This window comes from Dama dama, chromosome 23, assembly GCF_033118175.1.
Source record: "Dama dama isolate Ldn47 chromosome 23, ASM3311817v1, whole genome shotgun sequence".
Taxonomy (NCBI): Eukaryota; Metazoa; Chordata; class Mammalia; order Artiodactyla; family Cervidae; genus Dama; species Dama dama.
The window spans coordinates 2,269,275-2,294,537 of record NC_083703.1 but is presented as its reverse complement, the minus strand read 5'-3'; the positions used below and the strand labels follow the sequence as shown (position 1 = coordinate 2,294,537).

General features: G+C 35.9%; 1 protein-coding gene and 2 pseudogenes across 1 annotated transcript; all 3 read left to right on the top strand.

Annotated features, from left to right (window-relative positions):
* The first annotated feature begins 3,087 nt into the window (after positions 1 to 3,087).
* Positions 3,088 to 3,954, top strand: LOC133044525 (olfactory receptor 8I2-like). The gene has a single exon (XM_061125906.1). The coding sequence runs from the start codon at positions 3,088 to 3,090 to the stop codon at positions 3,952 to 3,954; it is 867 nt and encodes a 288-aa protein (XP_060981889.1).
* Positions 3,955 to 9,897: 5,943 nt separating this feature from the next.
* Positions 9,898 to 10,842, top strand: LOC133045253 (olfactory receptor 8H1-like; annotated as a pseudogene).
* A 12,324-nt stretch (positions 10,843 to 23,166) lies between these two features.
* On the top strand, positions 23,167 to 24,115 carry LOC133044205 (olfactory receptor 8H1-like; annotated as a pseudogene).
* Positions 24,116 to 25,263: the final 1,148 nt, after the last annotated feature.

Below are 25,263 nucleotides of genomic sequence, written 5' to 3'. Positions count from 1 at the left end.
GTATAAAAAGACAGTTTAATACTAGATTTCTGAAGACAATCCTTTATCATGAGACTGCTTTATAAAAACACTGAGAACAAAATTAATTCTGAATACAAATCTAAATTTGAGCTAAAAAATAGATTTGAATTCTTGAGAAGGTACATGCAAATAAACAATTATTTTGCTAATTTGGCTCTTATTTTATCCTGTCATTGGAAGGTGATATATGTATTTCCCATAATTGTCATCAGAACCAAAACCATTTTCCCCATCAACTTCCTGATATCATTAGGGACCCATTATGTTAGAAATAGAGCTCTGTGATAACAGACACAGTAGCAGCTAAAACAGCCACAGAAAGAAGACGTCTTATTGGGAATTCATAGAGTTCAGAATTATAAATGGGGTAAATATAGTTATGTGTCAAAAATTGTGATGAATTTTGCAAGTATTACACAATATTTTCTCTTCTTGTTGCTTGATCATAAACCTGAAAAAAGGTGGAAGAGTCATGAAAGAAAAGGGAGTTTCCTTTTGATGAGTAAATCTCAGGTAAGTCTAATTGTATCATCCTCTTCTTTTCATTATTGTGTAGTTACTTGGCAACTGACTCCAGTACTCCTGCCCCGAAAATCCCAAGGATGGAGGAGTGTAGTAGGCTACAGTCCATGGGGTTGCAAAGAGTCGGACACAACTGAGTGACTCCACATTTTCCGCATATGTGTTTCCCACAATGAGACAATTTTTATTTTTATATACCTGCACCTTCCGGCAACCTTTAAGAAAAGTGCCTTTAATGACAGCCAAGACAAAATGTCTTCATTGACTAAATACTAAATAAAGGAATGAATGGATAAATAAGTAGGAGCACTGTGAGCATGAGAGATACTAAGGGATTAAGTATATTTTATAAAGCAGATTCCTTTGGGTTACTCAAGCAGAGTGCCACATGTCTGAAATAAACTGCATTAATATCACACCAGTTTCAGTTTTACTTATCTATCATGTTTATGTCAATATAACTAGCAAATAAGTTATTTGATTTTTAGTTAAATCACTGTATATTTTAATTTTCTGTTTTAAATATAACAAATCATATTCATTTTACCATTTGTAGGCTTCTTTGCATCATATTATTGAGTTGAATCCTGTTGTTGACAATGCATTAGTTACTGCCTGATGTAGCCAAGTGTTTCATGTTGAAAATAAACCACAGAGGCAAAACAATTTGGCTGCATCATAGACTATGTTCCGCATTTAGAAATGTTCACCAATAGAAAGAAGGGTATGTGATAGGAAAAAAATATAGAGAATTTTAGTATTAACATGTAAAATAAGCAGGATGTTTCTTTTCTTTTATATTAATATATAAGTCCCCTATATATGAATGAGTTCTGTTCCTAGGGCACACTGGTAAGTCCAGTTTGTTTGTTAAGTCCAACAAAGTTAGCCTAGGTACCCAGGTAACACAATCAACTATATAGTGTTGTCCTGTAGTAGGTTTATAATAATTTTTGCACAACTAATGCATAAAAAAACAAACACGAAAGAGAAAGGAAATATCTTTAATCTTACAGTACAGCACCTTGAAAAGTGCAGTGCTATGGAACAACAGCTGGTATGCAGGGGCCGGCACTGAGTGAACAGGCGAGAAAAGTCACCGCCTGAAGGGAAGAGAGCTGGGAGATGGCAGAGCTGAAGACTGTCAGCGATAGTAACAGGGCAAGCTGCGATGTCCTCAGGCTTGACGCCGATGCACAGGTTCTTGTTCCTTGCCAGATTCAGTTCTACCCATGAATACCCTCTTGAAAAATTGATCCAGAGGTGTCTGAGTAGTAGCTCTTTTATTCTTGTCGTAGATGACAGGCTGGCAATGGACTGTATTCTGAACGGCTGCTGCAGCTTTCATGCACCATTCTACATTTGGGTCCTGAGCCTCAAAAAACTAACAGTGGCTCCTCAAATAAATAAAATCCCCTTACCATTTCCTGACTCTCTTCTGAGCAGTACCAGCTATATCACTGTTGCTTTTATGGTTGCTTCCACCCAACCTGCACCTGAAATAAAGATCCTGCACGGCTGTACTCCACACAGCAATGCCCAGTGATATACACAGAAGAGCAGTCCATTGCAGAGGAGGGACAGTGTATGCCAGACATGTAAGCTGACATGTGAGTGAACATGTGAACTCACATTTGCATTTTTGAAAGTGCACGACTTGGGGGTTCATATTAGGGAACACACACACACACACACACATATATATGTGTGTGTTAATCACTCAGTTGTGTCCAAATTTTCGTGACCCCATGGACTCTAGCTCACCAGGGTCCTCTATCCATGGGATTCTCCAGGCAAGAATGCTGGAGTGGTTGCCATGCCCTTCTCCATATTATATATATATATATATATATATATATATATATATATATATATATATATATATAAAACATCTCACTTACTATATGTAAATATATGCATATGTTTATACATAATATTTTGCTAAATATATATTTTATAAATTATATACATATATATTTACAAAATTTAGCAAGCCTTATTGAGTCCAAGGAACTATTAGATATGCCTACTGAAGATCTCATTAAGCACCTAAAACAACCCTGTAAAGTAGTTATTGGCTGTTGAAATCTTATGACTGCCACACAAGGTATCATTACATTTTAAAATTTAAATTTCCAGCTGAGCTTCATGTTTTCTAAGAAAAATACATAATCAATTACACTATGTAAGTTTTAAAGTATATGAATTGGGTCCCAGAAATAGATAAGGGAAGAGAAAATTTCTAGAGAAATTTCTTTAAAAAGCAATCCAGATAGATTTGTTTGTTTGTTTGTTTTTTTAGAATGTAACCAATTCCAATGAATGTGAACTTGGAATTTTTGAATAAGTTCTAATTTTTTTTTAAATTAAAATCATGTACAAATTCTCAATTAACTTGAAGTCACTTAATATTTGCTTACCATCTGTTACTCTTTCATTATGGGAATCTAGGTCAGTGCTGCTTATCATGCCTTTGGACTTGAATTTCCTCCAACTTTTCTTATCATTTTTCAGCAGAGAAGTCAAGGGTCTGAGTTGACAGAAATGGCTGGGAACAATTTCACAGAGGTGATGTTCTTCATCTTCCACGGATTTGCAAATCACCCTAAACTACAAGTTAGCCTCTTCATGATGTTTCTTTTTATTTATCTCTTCACTGTTTTGGGGAATCTTGGACTAATTCTGTTAATCAGAATCAACTCTCAGTTCCATACACCTATGTACTTTTTCCTTAGCAATTTAGAATTCATTGATATATTTTATTCCTCTACTGTAACACCCAAGGCACTGGTAAATCTCCAGTCAATTCAGAAAATCATCTCCTTCGTTGGCTACTTTGTTCAAATGTACTTTTTTGTGGGTTTAGTGTGTAGTGAGTGCTTTCTTCTGGGGTCCATGGCCTGTGACCACTATGTAGCTATCTGCAATCCCTTATTGTATTCCGTGGTCATGTCCCAGGAGGTATGCAGGTGGTTGGGAGTCATCCCTTACATGATCAGCTTCACCAATTCTCTGGTCTCCATCTGTGTGATCAGCACATTGGCATTCTGTGATGCAAGCATCAATCACCTTTTCTGCAACACCACAGCTCTTCTAGCTCTGTCCTGCATGGATGCATTCAACACAGAAATGGTGATCTTTGTTTTAGCTGGCTTCACCCTTCTTAGATCTCTCTTCATCATCACAGTCACCTACATTGCCATCATTCCAGCCATCCTGCAGATCCAGTCTGCAGCAGGCAGACAGAAAGCATTTTCCACCTGTGTGTCCCACATCATGGGGGTGACTGTCTTCTATGGGTCCCTGCTTTTCACTTATTTGCAGCCTGATAATACATCCTCCTTGACCCAGGCACAGGTAGCACCTGTAATCTATACCATTGTCATTCCAGTGCTGAATCTGCTTATCTAGTTTGAGGAACAAAGATGTAAAAAATGCTCTTCTGAAAGCATTTCAAAAGCTGTTTCCATGACAAATCTGTACATGTTTCAATTAAAGCAAACCTGAAGTGTTTCAGGCATTCAATGGCTCAAAAATTTGGGAACTAGTAGAGTAACCCCAAAAACAACAAGACAAAAGAAATGGTAACAGAGTCATGAAATGCAGGAGGTGAATTATCATTTGATTTGTTGACATAGAATCCTGAATCACCATGGAAATAGTTCATTTCAGTACATAAATTATTCAGACATAGACATGCACAGATTTGTAAAGAATCTGAATGGTGGCTAAACCCCACTTGTGATTATGCCATCACACTGCAAAATGTTGAACTACTATTAAATTGATGTTTCATAAGTTTTGACATGCTGTTTTCTCCACTATCAACAATTTAAGAGTAGAAAATTGGTAGACTAAGAAATGATGACTCAAATGTTATTAACAAGAAATGATTGCTGAATAGCCGAGAGGACGTGAAAGCATAGAGAAATAATAAAAGCAATTATAAATCTGTGGTCAGAAGGGAATGGTTAGGGTTAGAGTTATTAATTTCCATGAGGTGTAAGCACAAGTGATAAGAGGTCATTGGGTAATACAGAGAAATCTCTTGGTAATGTGCATTCATTTTGCATGACAGTTGAAATTCTTACCATTTATCTATGAAACCTCATCTTATGAAGTAGAGAATATTAAAAAAAAAAAAAAACCACAGAGTTCCATTTCTTAACAAATGCAAAGTGACTCCCTAAGTTCAAAGACTGAATAAACTGCATGTGTGTGTGTGTGTGTGTGTGTGTGTGTGTGTGTGTGTGTGTGTGTGTGTAGATTAATAAAGCACTGGCTATACACAATTCCTGAGGCATTTTGGAGGTATCTATAGAGATGGTGGCTCAGATGCTAAAGAGTCTGCCTGCACTGCAGGAGACTGGGGTTTGATCCCTAGGTCGGGAAGATCCCCTGGAAAATGGAATGGCCACCCACTCCAGTATTCTTTGGAGAATTCCATGGACAGGAATTCCTGGCAGGCTACAGTCTGTGGTATCCCAAAGAATTGGACATGACTTAGCAACTGAGTACACATGCACATTAGCACTCAAAAACTATTAGTTTTGTTGAAAATTATATTTAAGAAATTATTTCAAAGACATCTGTCATGGCTTGGGTGTGAGTTGGAAAATAACTTCTAGACATGAGACCGAGAGGGAAATAAAGTTTATTAGAGTGGGAGATGCTGTTAGAACAGTGGACCAGCTCAAGGGAGAACTGAAGTTGAACAGGGATCCTTAGTCCACTTTTATACCCACGGTACAAGGAGTGGGATAGGAGTCTGGCAGGTTATTTTCTGATTGGATGAGGCATGTATACTGGGTAGGGATGGGGAAGAGTAAGGCAAAGGCCTTCTCCCCTCCTATGGGGTAGGAGGGGAGACAGGTTATACTGCTCAGGAGGACCTGAAATCCATTAATAGTGACAACATGGGGGAGGGAAGGACAATAAGGATCTGGTGTTTCTGTTCCTGCAATCCAAGACCTTCCTTGATTTTATCTGCTTTTTTGTCCTTGGGTCACCACAGCATCTTTTATTTATAAATATATTTTCAAATCACATTTTCCTTAGTGGTTAGGACATTGAAATTAGTGTATATACAGAATTATACACTGTATAGGTGATTTTAAGTAATTGAATTCCACTAGTTATGTATTGTTGAAATATGTTTCTATTTGGAGCAAAGAAAGCTTTATTCTAAGGTTAAGCAAGGAAGATGTGGTGTTCATGTTCAAGGGGCTTCCCAGATGACTAGTGGTAAAGAACTCACCTGCCAATGTAGGAAACATAAGAGATGAGAATTTGATTTCTAGGTGGGGAAGATCCCTTAGAGGAGGGCATGGCAACCCACTGCAGCATTCCTGTCTGGAGAATCTGATGGGCAGAGGAGCCAGCAGACTACATTTCATTGCATCGCAGAGTCAGACATGACTGAAATGAGTTAGTACACATGCACACGTGTTCAAAAGACCCAAGCTCCCAGATGATTTTCAAGGAAAAAATTTTATAGGCAAAATTTGCAGGGAGTTCTGCAGGATACTTGACCTTCCTCTGATTGGTTGGTGGTGAGGTCACAGGGTGGTGTTCCAGGAGTTTGCTTTCTGGTACCAGCCAGTCTGGCATCCCTGAGCTTGTGCTCAGCCTGAAGTTACCATCCTCCACCTGGGTGGGGCCTTAGTTCCTATAGAAGATCTCAGTGACATGCATTGTTATGTACCTCACTTGTGGAGGAAGCAGGACACTGGCCCGTTACTACAATATTGTTTCCACGTGTGCTCACTGACCTAAACAGTTATTGTTTGAATATGCCCTTTGAAACTCAGGAAAGGTCAAGGAGGATGAAAACCTTCTTTCTACAAAGAGGAAACTAGGAACAAGAAAATGCATTTGTACCTGGGAGAGCCCCACAAGTCCTACCGGGCTTCAATCACTCTTTTCTTTGATAATCCTCAACTTTGTGGGGAACAGGTGTTGGACAAGGAAGGGAAGAGCATTTTGGATAGAGATGTTAATCATAAACTCAGCAGAGGAGCTCGGTTTTATGAGGACTTGGTATCAACATGACAAAATAAACGGTCGTGGTCAAGTAAAAAATAAATATTCTGAAAGCATAATCCTAGACTTGAACAAAATGGGTTTCAACATTGGGACATTACTGAGCAAGAAGAGCTTGCTTCTGGTAATTTTGCAATCGTCATGGTTATTGAGGTGGCTTTACACTGAAAATAACAGAGTTTCTCAGTTGGCTTAATTCCCTAAGTTGTCTGTCCTCAAATAAGTTTACACTGGAGTTTTAATTTCTAAAGATTTCTATTTTAGCAGGAGACAAAGAAGTGCTATCTTTTGATGAATAGAATTGCCCTGCATCAAATGTAGAACACATAAAAAAGTAGCTTCTTTATCAACACCAATAAATTATTACCTGAAATTCTGGGTGTATGAGCAAACTTTCTTGTAAGATTCACATTTAAATCTATATAAACATTGATTTCATTATCATGAATCAGCAGAGAATTTATAATAATATTATAATCTGATATTTAGTCAGATTTAGACCCTTTTAGAGTCTTCTTCATCTTGGGCAAATAATCCTCAGTGAGATATTTAATATTTGATGAACATTTCTGCAGGGGCAGAGATTACTTTGCTGACAAAGGCTTGCATAGCCAAAGCTATGTTTTTTCCAGTGGTCATATATGAATGAGAGTTGGACCATAAGGAAGGCTGAAAACCAAATAATCAATGCTTTTGAACTGTGGTGTTGGAGAAGACTCTTAAGAGTTCCTTGGACTGCAAGGAGAGCAAACCAGTCAATCCTAAAGGAAATAATTCCTGAATATTCATTGGAAGGACTGATGCTGAAGCTGACGCTCCAATACTTTGGCCACCTGATGTGAAGAGCCTAGTCATTAGAAAAGACCCTGGTGCTAGGAAACATTGAAGGCAGGATGAGAAGGGAATGAGAGAGGATGAGATGGTTGGATGGCATCACCAACTCAGTGAACATGAGTTTGAATAAACTTCAGCTGATGGTGAAGGACAGGGAAGCCTGGCGTGCTACAGACCTTGGGGTCACAAAGAGTCAGACATGACTCAGTGACTGAACTGAACTCTGGAGGAAAGTTGGTCAAGGGGTATCAGTCAATGCATAAGGCATTTAATTTTGGGATTTATGAAAGGTTAGCATAAAATCGGTCACATTATATTATGAAATTTTAGTTATAAAATGCAGATGGATACTGACTATATAGTATAATAAGTATGCAAATAAAGAATACAATTAAGCATTTAATGAACAAAAATAGCTCATTCACCAAAATTTGAGTTTGTTTATCTTCATATCATTTTTGAATTTTGTTATATATTCATTTTTGTACATGCTATATTTTAGTATGTGGTGGTTACCTTTAGAAATCATTTTTTTTTTTTTTAACCACAAAACACATACACATGCATAGAAGAACACAAGGGAATTTTTGGAGCTGATGGCTAGGTTTAGAACCTTGAATGTGGTGATGGCATTTGAATATATGCAGATGTCCAAATTCATTAATAAGTATATAGTAAATGCGTGTAAATCTTCCTGTATCAATTATACTTCAGGAGAAGGCAATGGCAACCCACTCCAGTATTCTTGCCTGGAGAATCCCAGGGACAGAGGAGCCTGGTGGGCTGCTGTCTATGGGGTCACACAAAGTCAGACACAACTGAAGCAACTTTGCAACAGCAGCAGCAAAGCTTAAAAAATCAGTTCTGATCACCCCTGGAAGAATTTTCTTTTTCATATTTGGAGATTTCATTTTGTATCTAATGGACATATTTACTCTTAGCATAGTGTCACACACATATTTAAATATAACTATGAAATTTCATTGTAAAAAATGTATCTTTCCATCCCTGATGGTTACAGTCATAGATTAACCATTTCTCTAGAAATGATTACTCTACCACCACTGGAATAAATTTAAACCATCACAAAGGAAAACTAAAGCATTGGGCTCTTCATTGTGTGGCTCCTAAGGGAAAACACAACCAGCTTTTCAAAACTCAGCACAGCTGCATTTAGTCCTTGAACCCTTGTCCTTGGAGACATGCAAAGTAATCTTTGATGGAAATTGTCCATACGGATGACCAGATGTTGCACAACCACCAATCCCCAGTATATGAGGTGCCCTGGAGTTTCCAGGATGAGAGGCAAAGCATATTCTACTCTGTATTCATACACAGTTAGATCCCTGATATTCTCTTTTAGACACAACTTCCTGACAAATTTTACATTTGAACAACAGTTAAACAAAATTTCTATGTTGATTTACTTTTCCCACAGAATGCAACAAAATGAGAGAATTAAAATTAAAAAAAATCAAAAATACTATGTAACAGAAATTCTTAGCTGAAATCCTCTTCATATTTTATTCATGAGGGAAACTTTGTCCTATTTCTAGTCAGATAATATTGGAAACATTTGTTCCTCCACCAAAGTTGGCTGCTGGTAAGTGTCATTTTGAAAATCAGAAAGTTTTAGTTAGGTTCAAATAAAACAGGAACATTAGAGAAGCAGGCATACAGATGTCATTTAACCTTACCCAGGGCTTGTGAAAGATGACATTGATGTAATCAAGGTCTGCAAGGAATGTATGTATTTTAGAGATATAATTTTTGTAGAAATTTGGTTTTGCATATCAAGTTATGAAAACACATATATTTTTTGGAAGTTAATGCTAATATATGGTCTAGGATTCTTAATACACCCTACTGAAATCCAAAGGTTGAAATTTATATTTCATTAGTATTAAATCATATTGGAAAAAAAATAATTGTGCATGATGTATTGAAATAATTATTTAGTTATTGTTTTATATCTAGCATTTGTTTGTCAGAGTTGCTGAAATTAATTATGAATAGTAACTAGTACTATGGGCATACACTCTGTGATCAATCTGTCCTCATAAAATTACTGAGACAACACGTACTAGTTCTGACTCTGGATAAATTACCTAAATTCTCTATGTACTTTTTTAATGTAAAAAGTGTGACTAATATTAATATATATGGTATAATTTTCTCAATGGAATTAAATGCTTTAATAAAGTGAAGTGTTTAGAACACTATAAGACTATTTCTAATTTTCCAATACAGTAGTTTTTAGTACATTACATGTAAATGTCAACTTATACACATTTCTATATTTAGCAATCAAGTAAAAATTTTTTCTCTTCATAACTGACACACTCCCCAATATGTTCCCTTTTCAGAAAAAGCTAATATAAATATGCCATGTTGTTCATGGAAACACAAATCATTTTTGCAGTGATTCCTGCTAAGAATCAACTTTAATTGCTCAACAGTTTGGAGAATTTGAACACCATGGGCAGAAGGAATATCATTCACGTGTCTGATTTCATCCTCATGGGACTAACAGACTCTGAAGAGATCCGGCTGGTTCTCTTCACCCTCTTTCTCCTAATATACCTGAACACTGTGCTGGGCAATGCAGGAATGATGTTGATAATCTGCCTCGATGTCCAGCTTCACACCCCCATGTATTTTTTCTTCAGTCACCTGTCATTTCTTGACCTCGAGATTCTCAACCGCCCTCACCCCTAAAACTTTAGACAACTTACTGACTTCCAACAAGTATATTTCACACCTGAACTGTTTCATCCAGATGAATTGCTTTGTCTTCGTGGCACCACTGAATGTGTTCTTCTCTCCTCCATGGCCTATGATTGCTGTGTGATCTGCAACCCGCTGCATTACCCAATTGTTATGTCCACTAGATGCTGCTGCTCTCTTGTCTTTGGATCCTTCTTGATTGGCTTCATGGGCACCTTTGTCAATGTGCTTTGCTTGAACAAATTGCATTTCTGTGACTCCAGTGTAATCTATGACTTTTTCTGTGATGCACCCCCTGTTTTAGCCCTGTCCTGTACTGACACACATGCTATTGAAATCATAATATCCATTTTTGCTGGCTCCACCCTAGTGGTGTCTCTTATCACAATATCTGTGTCCTATGCGTCCATCCTGTCCACTATCCTGAAAATTACTTCCACTTCAGGGAAGCAAAATGCCTTCTCTACTTGTACCTCCCATCTCCTGTCAATCACCATCTTTTATGACACTACGACTTTTACTTACATAAAACCAAGTAAGTCCTACTCTTTGGGAAAGGATCAAGTGACTTCTGTTTTTTATAGTATTGCCATCCCCATGCTGAATCCGCTCATATACAGTCTTTGAAATAAATAAGTAAAAAATGCTCTCAGCAGAGTCTTACAGAAGAGAAAGAGCTCCAAACAATTAAAGTAACCTTGATCCTAAACTTTTAAGCTCCTCTGTTTGTTTGTTTTTTTGTCCCTATAGTGTATTTTCTTGCTCTTTCTCCAAAAACAAATAGAAGTATTTATTTACTTTATTGATACATCCTTTACTTGAATAAATTGAATCTCAGGCCTTTCTAAGAATATGATTTTAGAAATCTACATTGTAATTGGAAACCATGAAACACGTTTAAACCATGGTCTTAAAAACCATATGTATGTTTTTAAGGGCAACTGATTCACAAAATGAAAAGTATAGTTGTCAGTTTTTAAAGTGTGCTGTACAAATCCCCATGCATAATCAAACTGTAAAGAATTTTATGATTGCAAAGAGCTCCGTTTTGGGAAAAAACAATAGCAGTTTCAGAAATAATTTCCTTTACTTGGTGGAGAAGCAAGATAGCAGAGTGATTATGAGTACTTGGTTGGAAACCAAACGTTCAAGGATTTGGATTCCAAACCTTCTATGCAATTGTCTGTTGAATGCTTTAAAAAAAAATCGCTGAAACTAAGTTTTGAGTTCCTAAACTGCACAGATAAATAACAATTCCAGGTCCAAACAGTTACTATAAAGATTAAATCAGTTAATTGATATTAACTTTTTAAGGCCATACTAATAAATATTGGCCATTATCATCAGAACATTCACATCCCTGCAGTATTTTCAATGCCCAATGCCTTTTTCTTAATAAATATTCACGTGTAGTTTTATGAATTAGCTTTGGTTGATTTAAAGGACAAACACACAAAAAGAAACTAAATAAAAACTTAGCATTTCACAATTTTTCATTTAGAATGGAATGTGTCAATATTGGAGATATTTGAAAAATTTAAGGAAATCGATATGCCTAAGAAGTTATTCAGGGTTTTGTATGTGTTCTTCTAGATTGATAGTTTTTCTTTTTTAATTTGAGGCTAATTACTTTACAATATTTTGGTGGTTTTTGCCATAATGTGACTTGAATCAGCCATGGGTGTACATGTGTCCCCCATCCTAAACCCCCTCCCTCTCCCCTCCCCATCCCATCCCTCAGGGTTGTCCCAGTGCACCAGCTTTGTGTGCCCTGTTGCATGCATTGGATTTGGACTGGTGATCTATGTCACATATGGTAATATACATGTTTCAATGCTGTTCTTTAAAATCATCCCACCCTCACCTTCTGCCATAGAGCCCAAAAGTCTATTCTTTACCTCTGTGTCTCTTTTGCTGTCTTGCATATAGGGTCATCATTACCATATTTCTAAATTCCGTATATATATATATGTATATTAACATATGTTAATATACTGTATTGGTGCTTTTCTTTCTGACTTACTTCACTCTGTTTAATAGGCTCAAGTTTCATCTACCTCATTAGAACTGAGGTAAAAAAATGCATAAAAATGCATTATTTTTCATAGCTGAGTAATATTTCATTGTGTATATGTGCCACGGCTTTCTTATCCTGTCATCTGCCAATGGACATCTAGGTTGCTTATATGTCCTAGCTATTGTAAACAGATTGATAGTTTTAAATGTAAATATAGGGGTGTGTTTGTGTGTGTGTGTGTTTTGTGTAATAATATTCTTATCATTTCCTATGTCCTTTTTTGAGGTTTTCTGTCTACACTTACAAGTTTAATCTTTGATTATTCCTTTACCATTGAAATCTAAGACAACTGTGTTTGGTTAATGGGAGAATCTAGATTCTCATTTTGCAGTGTTTGGACATAAATATTTGTAAATTTATGAAGTTAAAATTCTGCACGCAGTGTTACCACTTTTATGGCTCCCAGAATATATCAATTATATTTTCTTAATAATTATTTATTTTGATGCATAATTGTTTTGCAATGTTGTGTTAGTTTCTGCTGTACAACAGTAAATCAGATATCAGTTCAGTTCAGTTCAGTTCAGCCGCTCAGTCGTGTCCAACACTTTGCAACTCCATGAATCACAGCACACCAGGCCTGCCTGTCCATCACCAACACCCACAGTCTACCCAGACCCATGTCCATCAGGTCACTGATGCCATCCAGCCATCTCATCCTCTGTCGTCCCCTTCTCCTCCTGCCCCCAATCCCTCCCAGCATCAGTGTCTTTTCCAATGAGTCAAATCTTCACATGAGGTGGCCAAAGTATTGGAATTTTAGCTTAAACAACAGTCCTTCCAATGAACACCCAGGACTGATCTCCTTTAGGATGGACTGGTTGGATCTCCTTGCAGTCCAAGGGACTCTAAAGAGTCTTCAACACCACAGTTCAAAAGCATCAATTCTTCAGCTCTCAGCTTTCTTTCTAGTCCAGCTCTCACATCCATACGTGACCACTGGAAAAACCACAGCATTGACTAGACAGACCTTTGTTGACAAAGTAGTGTCTCTGTTTTTTAATATGCGATCTAGGTTGGTCATAACTTTCCTTCCAAGGAGTAAGCGTCTCTTAATTTCATGGCTACAATCACCATCTGCCGTGATTTTGGAGCCAAAAAAAAAAAAAAAAAAAAATCTGACACTGTTTCCACTGTTTCCTCATTTATTTGCAATGAAGTGATGGGACCAGATGCCATGATCTTAGTTTTCTGAATGTTGAGCTTTAAGCCAACTTTTTCCACTCTCCTCTTTCACTTTCATCAAGAGGCTTTTTAGTTCCTCTTCACTTTCTGCAATAGGGGTGGTGTCATCTGCATATCTGAGGTTATTGATATTTATCTCAGCAATCTTGATTCCAGCTTGTGCTTCTTCCAGCCCAGCGTTTCTCATGATGTACTCTGCATGTAAGTTAAATAAGCAGGGTGATAATATACAGCCTTGACATATTCCTTTTCCTATTTGGAACCAGTCTGTTGGTCCATGTCCAGTACTAACTGTTGCTTCCTAACCTGCATACATGTTTCTCAAGAGACAAGTCAGATGGTCTGGTATTCCCATCTCTTTCAGAATTTCCACAGTTTATTATGATCCACACTGTCAAAGGTTTTGGCATAGTCAATAAAGCAGAAATAGATGTTTTTCTGGAACTCTCTTGCTTTTTTGACGATTCAGCAGATGTTGGCAATTTAATCTCTGGTTCCTCTGCCTTTTCTAAAATCAGCTTGAACATCTGGAAGTTCACAGATCACATATTGCTGAAGCCTGGCTTGGAGAATTTTGAGCATTACTTTACTAGCTTGTGAAATGAGTTCAATTGTGCAGTAGTTTGAGCTTTCTTTGGCATTGCCTTTCTTTGGGATTAGAATGAAAACTGACCTTTTCCATTCCTGTGGCCACTGCTGAGTTTTCCAAATTTGCTGGCATATTGAGTGCAGCACTTTCACAGCATCATCTTTTAGGATTTGAAATAGCTTAACTGGAATTCCATCACCTCCACTAGCTTTGTTCGTAGTGATGCTTCCTAAGGCCCACTTGACTTCACATTTTAGGATGTCTGGCTTTAGCTGAGTGTGAGTGATCACAGCATTGTGATTATCTGGGTCATGAAGATCTTTTTTGTACAGTTCTTCTGTGTATTCTTGCCACCTCTTCTTAATATCTTCTGCTTCTGTTAGGTCCATACATTTTCTGTCCTTTATCAAGCCCATCTTTGCATGAAATGTTCCCTTGGTATCTCTAATTTTCTTAAAGAGATCTCTAGTCTTTTCCATTGTGTTGTTTTCCTCTATTTCTCTGCATTGATTGCTGAGGAAAGTTTTTTTTTCCCCTCTCCTTGCTATTCTTTGGAACTCTGCATTCAGATGGGGATATCTTTCCTTTTCTCCTTTGCTTTTTGCTTCTCTTCTTTTCACAGCTGTTTGTAAGGCCTCCTCAGACAGCCATTTTGCTTTTTTGCATTTCTTTTCCATGGTTATGGTCTTAATCCCTGTCTCCTGTACAATTTCACTAACTTCCGTCCATAGTTCTTCAGGCACTCTGTCTATCAGATCTAGTCCCTTAAATCTATTTCTCACTTCCACTGTGTAATCATAAGGGATTTGATTTAGGTCATACCTGAATGGTCTCTTGGGCTTCTCTTGTGGCTCAGCTGGTAAATAATCTGCCTGCAATGTGGGAGACCAGGGTTCAATCCCTGGGTTGGGTAGATCCCCTGGAGAAGGGAATGGCTACCCACTCCAGTATTCTGGCCTGGAGAATCACATAGACTCTATAGTCCATGGGGTTGCAAAGATTCTGAATCAGCTATAAGTATATGTATATTCCTTCACTCTTGGGTTGGTGCTCCCTTTCCAACTGAAAATATTTAATAAGGCTACCTTTCTGTTACAGGTCAACAAGCTTCAGTAAATGCATCTTTGTTGAAATTCTGTGTGTTTTAAAACATTACTGCCTTTCTCCTTATTTCTATAGGTTTGATATGATTGTTAAAACTAAATTCTTAATCTGAATGCTTGGTTCATCTATTTTTTTTAACAGAGAAAAATTATATACCTTCCAATTTGCAATGAATTCAGAAGCTTTGGTAACCCATGACATTTAGTCATTTAGAATACTAAAGTTTGTTATATTTTAAAGCTTTTCTTGTACATAACCTTGAATTGTAATTTTCATTTTCTCTATTGAAAGCTTATTTCAGAATGCATTTTTTATTTTCCAGGTAGTTCTTGTTTAAACTTTTGTAACTACTTAGATCATTTATTCAAGCATCAGTGGTTATAAAAAATTATTTGAAATTTAGATTGCTTTATATGTGAAACAATCTTTGATTTTTTAAAATATTTTTAAATGTTACAAATAAAATGCATAAGCATAAACTCTTTTTTAGGAGATAGTGTAAATTATTTGTATTAATTCAAAACTCTCAACAAATTCAAATGTTTTAAATGTGCATTGTTTCACTTACCTAATCTATTTTAATTATTTTCCATTTTTACAAATTCTACTTAAGATTATTATGACTTATTTTTGCTCTTTACCCATGTTTTCTAGACTCTATATTTACAGCAATTGCTATTTATTTTTGCTTGCATTTGTTCAATAATATACTTTTTGACTCCTGTCTCATCTTTCAGAAGCATAATGCTTTTTCCTATATTTCTGGGCATGTTTCATTTTTCTAGTCTTTTGGGAAGCTAAGTTTTCATCTTGTTTTCAAGAAAAAGGTGATGCATTTATGCATTGGAGTACAGAACCCATCAAAAACAGCTGTGTTTAATTTTTATTCACTATAATGTGCTTCCCTAAGATCAAAGAGTTGATAATTTTTTAATGTTTGTGTGTGTGTGTGTGCATGTATGTGTGTAAAAACATGAAGTACTTTAGCATAGCATAATTCCTAAGCCATTTTGGAAGTATATTTAGAGATTCTCATTTCTCCAAATCAGGCAGAAAAACTTCATTAAGTCTATAGTATTAAAAATGAAACTGGGTTTTGCTTTCATTTTTCCTTGAAAAGAGACTTGAACAACAACCCAGTTTAATGTACTCTTCCCAGCATTGTTACAAAATGACCTCTGGAAAAGATGAAATCCCCATTGCTGCCTTCACTGTGCATGAATCATTGAGAAGTAATGAAACAAATTGAGCAGTCAAAACATTTGTTGAAAGGAAAGTGAAAGAAAGAAAGAAAGTGAAGTCGCTCAGTCGTATCTGACTGTTTGCGACCCCATGGACTGTAGCCTACCAGGCTCCTCCGTCCATGGGATTCTCCAGGCAAGAACACTGGAGTGGGTTACTGTTTCCTCCTCCAGGGGATCTTCCCGACCCAGGGATCGAACCTGGGTCTCCCACATTGGAGGTTGAAGCTTTAACCTCTGACCACCAGGGAAGCAAAGATTAATTTAATGAAGTTCTTTCAGAATAAAACACATGTGTTTAAAATATTTGTCTCTCTCTTCAACAAGATTGTAAGCTCTTTGGGAAAAACTTGTTTAGTCATAGTTTTGCTCTCCACAGCATGGAACGAATGTGTTACATATACAGTATATAAGTAAATGCTTTCTTTGCTTTTTTGGCTTGTGGAAACATAGTGATGATTTCATTAAGGTTAAGAATTCTATCTTATTCATGTTTATCTCTTGCCTGGTATTTAGACAACCCTGTGCATATCAGCACTCAAAAAACATTAATTGAAAGTTCTATTTCTAGAATTCTTTCAAAAACATTGCTTACTTGTATATTAAAAATGGCATAGCGATTAATAGATTTTCTTTCAACTGATTTTTTTCTTTAATGGTTAGTATAAGGAAATGAGTGTATGTGGATTTATACTTTGTTGATGTGTTTTGTAATCAGTACAGTCAACTGATAGGCCTCTTATAATCTTATGTATATCACAAACCAACATCCTGAAGAAATAAAGAGTCTTCAGTCTTGGGACTAGCTGAAGACAATTCATGTGAAAGGATGTGTGTGTGTGTGTGTGTGTGTGTGTGTGTGCGCGCGCGCACGCAATGTATACATTTGGTTTTGAAATTTTAATTTTCTTCTCTGACCTACATTACTGATATCTGACTCCTGAAAACTTCACTTTACAATGTGATTTTACATGATAAACTATTGCAAGTGAAAACTGATGACATATACTATATAATATTTTATATATTATATATAAAGGCTTATTAAGGCTGTCTTAACAATTCATCACTCATTCCCTTTCTTAAATCTACATACATTTTTCCTTCTAAGCACAATATCAGATTCAGATGATTGCTTTCATTATATTTTACCTTCATCATGGAAAATTATTAAACTGATATTTCCCTTTATTTTTTCTCTATCAAAGCTTTTCATTTATGCACTATAACTATAATGCTCACATTTTTATAATTGTGTGAAAAATGTCAGCTGTTGAAATTTATTTATATTTACCTATATTTTCCTTGGTTCTAATTGTATGTATTATCTGTACTTGCACTGTGTATTTATTCTGTAGATCATTCCAGGCCTTTATATTTATCTAGTATTAATAAAATTATATATCAATTGTTATTTTTAATGTTTTAATGTTTCCTAGTTAATCTCTCTCTAACAGCAGAAATATACCACAATTTTCCAGTTAATCATAAAATGTAGAAATATATTTTACTTGTCAAGTTATGATTAAATATCCAGATGTACACACATTTTGATATATACCTCAAATTTATCCTTGGTGACCTCTAATCATTTTCCCTTTGAACTGCTCTATATGTACTGTCCCTCAAAACCTCTAATATGCATCTTCCCAGAATGGGCCAAGCAGGTGTTACTAGGTCCTAGAAAAAATCAATAAATTCAACCTGATAGGGAACAGAGTTTTCAATGCCAATAGATGCTTTGTAGGCTCAAGGATTATCTGGTTATTTAAAAAAAATAAAATAAAACAGTAGACACAGAAGATGTTCTGGAAATTTGTAGGAGGCATTTACATTTAAAGAGGAAATGTCCATGTAGCTCAGATGATAAAGAATCTGCCTGAAATGCAGGAGACTTGGGTTTAGTCCCCAGGTGGGGAAGATCTCTTAGAGAAGGAAATGGCAACACACTCCAGTATTCTTGCCTGGAGAATCCCCATGAACAGAGGACCTTGGTGGACTACAATTCAATCCATGGTGTTACAAAGAGTTGGACACAGTTGAGTGACTAACACTGCTACTCTCCATTTGGAAGGATGGCTCCCTCTCTGTGGGCTTCCCTGCTGGCTCAGAGAGTGAAGAATCTGCCTGCAATGCAGGAGACCTCTTTGATCCCCAGGCTGGGAAGATCCCCCAGAGAAGGGAATGGCTACCTACTACAGTATTCTTGCCTGGAGAACTCCAAGGACAGAGGATCCTGGCGGGCTACAGTCCATGAGGTCACAAAGATTCACAGAGTCCGACATGACTGAGTGACTATCACTTTCACTTTGCCTCCGTTTCTATACCAGGAGGAGAAAGATGGCTAAATCCCTATTCAGTGAAGAAGGAATGAAGTTGATTCTGCATTAACAGTTGCACTCTTGGTTCCTATTCTTTCTCTGGCTCCTACCCTCCCACATCTTCTTTTACCTTTAGCTGGAGATGGTATTTAGGGGTTTGGGAACTTTTTGGAGAATTACTCAATTTTCTTGTGTGTCTCCCATGTATAAAGGGGGTATACATATTACTAAATTTCTATTTGTTTTTCTCCTGGTTATCTGTCTTTCATTGCAAGAAAGTGGGTTTTAGCCAAAAATCTGAAAGGACAGAGTGAAAATTATTTTTTTGTTCCCCATAAATCTCATAAAGGAAGGAAATCTCATAAATCTCAAGCAGGAATATCTTAAGGAGTTGCTTTGTTGATGCTAGAAGAATGCAGTTATTTAAGGCTGAGCAGGTGTTTCTGTTGATGGTGGAAGTTTGGATGCAGATACACAATGCACAGTAGAGGTGAGAGAGGAGGTGAAAGGCCAGAGGAAAATTTTTGTTTATGATTTTTATGGTCTCATCACAAAATGTAGACTTTATTTCACACCTGTTCTAGCAGAATGAAGCTTCAGTGAGTATAATTGCTCTTCTAAAATTCATTAAAAATACAATAAATGTGCAATCTTTTTTTTTCTTTTTTCCAAACAAAAAATTATCTCCTGAAATTCTGGAGTATGACCAGAGTTTTCTGTAAGAGTAACTTAAATCTATATGAAAATTGGTTTAGTTGTCATGAATTAATGAAAGATTCATTAGAGTATTTCCATCTGATTCTCAGTCTATCCTTTTCATAGTCTTTCTCTGTTGTATCTTGGATAAATAATGTTCAATAAAGTTCTTAATATCTGAAGAAGACTTCACTAGAATAAAGTTGGTTATAGGGTATCGGTCAATAAATAAAACAAGAAGTTATTGGCTTCATAAGAGGCTAGAATAACATTGGTCATAGTGTGTTATGAAGTTTAAGTTATGAAACAAGGATGGATACTGAATATCCAGTATGATAATAACTGCGAAGTTCTACAGGAATGCAAACTAGCATTCTATTAAAAAAAAATCATCCTGAGAAGTTTGTCAAAGTGTTACAAAAGTTTTGAAAATTTTCATATCATTTTTTTAAAAGATGAGTACTTTATTTATTTTTTAAGGTTTTTGGCTCATATTTATTTATTTATTTTCATTTATTTTTATTAGTTGGGAGCTAATTACTTTGCAATATTGTAGTGGTTTTTGCCATACATTGACATGAATCAGGCATGGATTTACATGTGTTCCCCATCCCTCTGGGTCTTCCCAGTGCACCAGCCCTGAGCACTTGTCTCATGCATCCAACCTGGGCTGGTAATCTGTTTCACCCTTGATAGTATACTTGTTTCAATGCTATTATCTCAGAACATCCCACCCTCGCCTTCTCCCACAGAGTCTTCTGTTCTGTACATCTGTGTCTCTTTTTCTGTTTTGCATATAGGGTTACCATCTTTTAAAATTCCATATATATATGCGTTAGTATACTGTATTCATCTTTATCTTTCTGGCTTACTGCACTCTGTATAATAGGCTCCAGTTTCATCCATCTCATTAGAACTGATTCAACTGAATTCTTTTTAATGGCTGAGCAATATTCCATTGTGTATATGTACCATAGCTTCCTTATCCATTCATCTGCTGATGGGCATCTAGGTTGTTTCCATGTCCTGGCAATTGTAAACAGTGCTGCGATTAACACTGGAGTGCACATATCTCTTTCAGTCTGGTTTCCTTGGTGTGTATGCCCAGGAGTGGGATTGCTGGGTCGTTTGGCAGTTCTATTTCCATTTTTTTTTAAGGAATCTCCACAATGTTCTCCATAGTGGCTGTACTAGTTTGCATTCCCAACAACAGTGTAAGAGGGTTCCCTTTTCTCCATACCTTCTCCAGCATTTATTGCTTGTAGACTTTTGGATAGCAACCATCCTGACTGGTGTGTATTGGTACTTCATTGTGGTTTTGATTTGCGTTTCGCTGATAATGAGTGATGTTGAGCATCTTTTCATGTGTTTGTTAGCCATCTGTATGTCTTCTTTGGAGAAATGTCTGTTTAGTTCTTTGGCCCATTTTTTGATTGGGTCATTTATTTTTCTGGAATTGAGCTGCAGGAGTTGCTTGTATATTTTTGAGATTAATCCTTTGTATCCGTTTATGATAGAAACTCTCCAGAAAGCAGGAATAGAAGGAACATACCTCAACATAATAAAAGCTATATATGACAAACCCACAGCAAACATCACCCTCAGTGGTGAAAAATTGAAAGCATTTCCCCTGAAATCAGGAACAAGACAAGGGTGCCCGCTCTCACCATTACTATTCAACATAGTGTTGGAAGTTTTGGCCACAGCAATCAGAGCAGAAAAGGACGTAAAAGGAATCCAGATAGGAAAAGAAGAAGTAAAACTCTCACTCTTTGCAGACGACATGATCCTCCACATAGAAAACCCTACAGACTCTACCAGAAAATTACTAGAGCTAATCAATGAATACAGTAATGTTGCAGGACATAAAATTAACACACAGAAACCCCTTGCATTCCTATACACTAACAATGAGAAAACAGAAAGAGAAATTAAGGAAAAATACCATTCACCATTGCAACAAAAAGAATAAAATACTTAGGAGTATATCTACCTAAAGAAAAGAAAGACCTATATATAGAAAACTATAAAACACTGATGAAAGAAATCAAGGAGGACACAAATAGATGGAGAAATATACCATGTTCATGGACTGGAAGAATCAATATTGTGAAAATGAATATACTACCCAAAGCAATCTACAGATTCAATGCAATCCCTATTAAGCTACCAACAGTATTTTTCACAGAACTAGAACAAATAATTTCACAATTTGTATGGAAATACATATTATTCTTTCAATTTTGTTAAATTCTCAATTTGTTTCTAATGAAAATATTCACTCCCATATAGTATCACACAATTAAATATAAAAGACTCATTGTGAAAAATGTATCATACCTTCCCTTACAGTTTCAGGCATGAGTAAGTAAGTATTTCTCTAGAAATAGTTTCTCTACCATCCAGGCAAAAATTTAGAGCATCATGCAGGAAGATCAGATCATTAGGTCCTTCACTGTAGGTCTTGGAAAGGAAGACATTTAGTTTCTCATGACCTAGCATACCTGCAATTTAGTCCTTGAAGATATGCCAAGTCCCTTTTACCCCTGGAGATATGACAAGAATTCTTCCTTGGAAATTGGTCCACAGGGATGACCAAATGTTGCAATCAATCCCCAGGATATGAGGTGCCCTGGAATTATTAGGATAGGAGGCAAGGCATACTCTGCTCTGCTTCTGATATTCATTTTAGAATAAATTCCTGGAAGATTTTGCATTTGATCAGGAACTGAACAAAATTTCTAGGTTGATTAATTTTTCCTCAGAATAAAGCAGAATGACTACACTAAAATTTAAAAAGAATTTATCTCAAAGAAAAAAAAATTATATTACAGAAATTTTCAACTGAAATGGTCTTCATATTTTATTTGTGAGTAAGTGTTGAAGTTGACGTACTTCTAGACAGATAATTTTGGAGAAAAGTGTTTTTTGATCAACCTTGCCTCCCAGTTGGTATTATTTTCAAAATTGGAAGGTTTTAGTTGAAATCAAATAAACTAAAGATAATATCAGAGAAGTATGCATTCAGATGTCATTTTAGATATATTTGCCTCAGTAGTGCCAGGACTGGTGGACCCAGAAATATAGGGTTTTTATAATCATGGTCTTTTAGCAATTTAGAAATATAATTTTGGAAGAAATTTGATTTTGAATGGTCAGGTTATGATAACTTTGTATCTTTTGGAAAGTAATGCTATGTATGTTGTACCTCTACTAAAGTCCAAAGGTTGAAAGTTATTTTAATTAATATTAAATAATATTGGGGGAATAGAAAAGCATGGTATACTAAAATATTCTATTATGATTGTTTATGATCTATAAACAGCATTTTAATAGGCATATTTGAAATTACTATGACAGGAATGTAATGGACATGCTCTCTGGAGTAAATCTATGTTGGTAGAAATACAGAGCCAACATTTAATAGTTCTAACTATGAATATACTACCTAATTCTGTTCCCTTTTTCTCATGTGAAAAATGTGGCTAATAATTCTATGGAATAATTATATTATGGGCATTAGATGTATTAACAATGGGAAGTGTTTAGAACTGTGTCAGGCTTATACAAATTATTCAATATACTACCTTTTGTTGTATTCAAATGTCAATTTACATCTATTTCTATATTGGGAATCAAATTCATATTTTACTCTTCATACACAGTCCATACCTCATTATCATCAGTTCTTGGAAATGCTAAACGAATATAAATATGTCATGTCATATACAGAAACACAAAGCTTTTTGAAATAATTTCTGATAGATTTCAACTTGGATTTTTCAGCAGTATAGAGCTTTGAACACTATGGGTAAAAGGAATATCACACTTGTGTCTGATTTCATCCTCATGGGACTGACAGACTCTGAATATATCCAGCTGATCCTCTTCACCCTCTTCCTCCTGATGTACCTGATCACTGTGCTGGGGAATGTGGGGATGATACTGATAATCTGCCTGGATTCCAAGCTTCACACACCCATGTATTTTTTTCTTCAGTCACTTGTCATTTCTTGACCTCATTTACTCAAGTGTCATCATCCCTAAAACCTTAGACAACTTACTGACTTCTATCAAAACTATTTCATACCTGAACTGCTTCACTCAGATGTATTTCTTTGTCTTTTTGGGTGCCACTGAATGTTTCCTTCTCTCCTCCATGGCCTATGATTGCTATGTAGCCACCTGCAACCCTCTGCATTACCCCGTCGCTATGTCCATCAGGTGATGCTGCTCTCTTGTCTTTGGATCTTATCTGATTGGCTTTACAGATTCCTTTGTCAATGTGCTTTGCATGAACAAATTGCATTTTTGAGACTCCAATGTAATCTATCACTTTTTCTATGACACATCCCCAATTCTATTCCTGTCCTGCACTGACACACACGACATTGAAATCATGATATTCATTGTTGCTAGCTGTACCCTAGTGGTGTCTCTTATCACAATATCCATGTCCTATGTGTCCATCCTGTCCACCATCCTGAAAATTACTTCCACTTCAGGGAAGTGGAAAGCCTTCTATACCTGTGCCTCCCATCTCCTGGGAGTAACCATCTTTTACAGCACTATGATTTTCACTTACCTAAAATCAAATAAGTCCTACTCCTTGGGAAAGGATCAAGTGGCTTCTGTTTTTTATACTATTGTCATCCCCATGCTGAATCCCCTCATATACAGTCTTAGAAACAAAGAAGTGAAAAATGCTGTCAGTAGAGCCATTCAGAAAAGAAAGGTTTCCAAGCAATTAAAATAACAGTGATGCTGAACTTTTAAGCTATTTTTTTTCTTCTTCCCTCTATAGCATTTCCTTCCTCTTTCTTCAAAAATGAATTGAAGACTTCACCTGTTCTTTATTTATTCACTTATTCAGTAGAATTATCCTTTGATTGACTAAATATTTTCTTAGACATTTATTATAATATGCCTTTAGAAATCCACGTTGTAATTGGAAACACTGACACATGTTAAATCCATGGTGCAAATGTATCTGTTTTTAAGGGTAACTGATTAGCAAAATGGAAATTACTTTTACCACCTTTTAAAGTACATCATGCAGATTCAGAGAATTTTATGATGGAAAAGAGCTTCATTTTAGGAACAATGTTAGCAGTTTTATAAATTATTTCATTTACATTGTGGAAAAGCAGTATAGCAGAATGCTCTTGTTTTTGAACCAAACATTCCAGACTTATGATTCTAGATCTGCAACTCTTTCAGCTGTGACACTCTTAAATAAAATATTTCCTCAATCAAACATAATAAATTATGAATCCAGGTCCATAGAGTTTTTGTAAAGATTAAATTATATAATTGATATAAGTGTTTAAGGTAGTACTATTAAATACAGGGCATTATCATTAGAAAACTCATTTCTTCAGCATTTTTAATGTACAGTATCTTATTCATACAGAATATTCTCTTGTTTGTAAAAAATTACTTTTGGTCAATTTAAAAGATAAACACACAAACAGCTAAGAAAAAAACTTAGCACCTCACAGGTTTGGATTTAAAATGGTACCTGTCAATATTGGAGAAAACTTGAAAAATGTTGAAAATTTCAGGAAATAGAAATGTCCTAAAAATTAATAACTTTGTACATTTTCTTCCAGATTGATAATTATGTATGCACATATATGTGTATATATATGCACACTTTATGTGCTAGAACAATACCTCTGTCATTTCATATGTACGTTTTGCAGTTCACAGTGTACACTAACAAGATTAACCTTTGACTATTTCTTTGTCAATGAATTCTAAGATGAATGTGTTTTTGATACATGAGTAAGATTTAGACTTTGCAATTCTTTGGACATGAAGTGTTTGTAAATTCATCAAGTTAAAAATCTGCAGACAGTTATATCTCTTTGGTGACTATCTGAAAATATTAAAAAAATCCTT